The 2,137-nt window shown below is 30.1% G+C and overlaps 1 protein-coding gene across 2 annotated transcripts in view; it reads left to right on the top strand.

The window, feature by feature from the left end:
- M6 (neuronal membrane glycoprotein M6) overlaps window positions 1–1,582 on the top strand; it is a 12,765-nt gene extending 11,183 nt beyond the window's left edge. For both annotated transcript variants that reach the window (XM_080166617.1, XM_080166616.1), the window contains one exon: window positions 139–1,582. In XM_080166617.1, the coding sequence (XP_080022743.1) occupies window positions 139–210 (72 nt within the window). In that variant the 3' untranslated portion in view covers window positions 211–1,582. The remainder of the gene's footprint in view (window positions 1–138) is intronic.
- The last annotated feature ends 555 nt before the right edge of the window (window positions 1,583–2,137 follow it).

The raw sequence follows: 2,137 nt of genomic DNA, 5'->3' as shown, positions 1-2,137 counted from the left end.
CGTCTTTGTACTATAATTTAGTTTAAAAGTCGTCTTTGTATTAAAATTATCAAGACTGGTTCATTGTTAGTGTTTCTTTCCTCCATAAAAAAAATTAAATCTCTTTAAAAAGATATTTCATTTAATATTTAATTTCAGGACCTGCACGATATTGCCAGTGAAACAATGACGTTAACTGATAGAGACACAGTCTATGTTCATAAGGGTTAAACTTACCCATCAAACTCCGTCTATAGAGGGTTAAACTGGTCCATAAACCTCTTTTAAAGAGGGTTAAATTATGAGGGTCAACCCGTCCCATAACGCCCACATTTAGAGGGTTAAACTAACCCACCATTACCCATCAGTATAGGGCTAAACTGACCCATAAACCCCATCTTATGAGGGTTAAACTGATATACAACGCCCACATTTAAAGGGTTAAACTGACATTCAACCCTCACCTGTAGAGGGTTAAATTTACCCACCAACCCCAATCAGTAGAGGGTTAAAATACTTATATCCCCGCAGAAAGAGGGTTGAATAAGTCATAACCCCGGATAATGAGGGTTAACAAACATTAAAGTGAAGAAGAAAAAAAAATATAGTGACATTAAATAAACATTAAAAAGAACAACAATGTTCATAAGTAGCGCAGCAACTATTAAATTTCAAAATTTTAGATAAATTAGAACAGTAAATTGTAATACAGTGATACAATTTGTATGTTTACTTGATTGAGTCATGATCATTTGTTTTTAAAATTTACTTCGTAATAGAGTATCTGCACTACTTTTAAGATGTATTATAAATATGCCAGTGTTTTTTTAGATATATTTTCGTTTATTTTAATAATTAATTTTAATCTCCTAAATGTAAATAATGTTCTTAATGAGTCAAGAAGAATAAAAATAGTAATTTAAGTAATTATTGTTTAAAAAGTTATTTTAATACTCAAAATAAATAATGAACAAAAAATACTTTCTTATATAATTATATTTTGTATTTTTTTACTTTTTTAACTCACAATTTGGTACAAAAAACATTTTCAAAATATTTTAATTTAAGACAAAAAAAAGAGCTTTTAACATTTTAGATTTTAGATACAGTATTTATGACATCAAATTATAGACTTATTAAAATGAAATATTGTAAGATATAAACCAGTTTGTTTTCGCCTGATTTTTCTTTTTTTTTCTTAGAAAGTTGACAGTAATACTATGCTATACAGAGTTTTTCAGTATTGCTCAGAACCGGTTCTAATCCAGCGGATTTTAATCGGTTTGGAAGCCATACTGGAAAATTATTTCTACAGCACAAACTTTTCAAGGGTTATATTCATTTAGTCGACTATTGGACCACCAGAAAAGGTGGGTGGTAGGGGACATTGGACTGTAAATTTCACTGGTACCCAAAGTTGTTTGACCACATTCTTTCATTCATTGTCTGATATATAAACTTTGGGGACTTTTGATTAGTTTAATCTAGCAGTGTTCAAACTTATCAACCAAAAATTGTAATGTAGTTTATTATCATTGGGATGTATATTAATTTGTTGTCCATTGTCTTATCCTTTAGATCCCTTATCTCCCTCCCCCCTCCCATTTCATTCATATAATAATGTGATAGTGGACAAAATAATGCCACGGTCGTAGCGGTCATGCGTTTTCATATTTCAGATCTCAGTTTTCGCTATTTAATTTACTATTTTTCTCTATAAGATAAAAGCGATGCTTACTAGATTATCTAATTCGCTATAATATAAAGATAAATTTTTCTCAAATCGCCAAATCTTGGGTCTAAATTTTGTGTCACCCTTCCGACCTGACGCAAGACGCATAACCGCTACGACCGTGGCATTATTTTCTCCACTATCAATAATGTTTGGTAGCTCTAACTCTTTCAGGGCTCTTACTTTACCTAACCTAATAAGCTTTTGATAAATAGGATATTGCATAATAATTTGTAAAGTACAAATAGAAATAATAAGATTATTGTATATTGACTGATTTTTATATAAAATAAATTGCTTATACCAAATAGAATTTTTTTAATAATTTTTAATACTAAATTTTTGATAAAATTTAAATTACCCCCCCCAAAAAATTTTACCCCGGGGGTAAATTTTGGGGGGGGTAAACAAATTTTACCCTGCCAA

Source organism: Acartia tonsa, chromosome 7, assembly GCF_053477335.1.
Source record: "Acartia tonsa isolate MP-2025a chromosome 7, ASM5347733v1, whole genome shotgun sequence".
Taxonomy (NCBI): domain Eukaryota; kingdom Metazoa; phylum Arthropoda; class Copepoda; order Calanoida; family Acartiidae; genus Acartia; species Acartia tonsa.
Note: the sequence above shows the minus strand (reverse complement) of the source record. Positions and strands in the feature narration are given on the sequence as shown.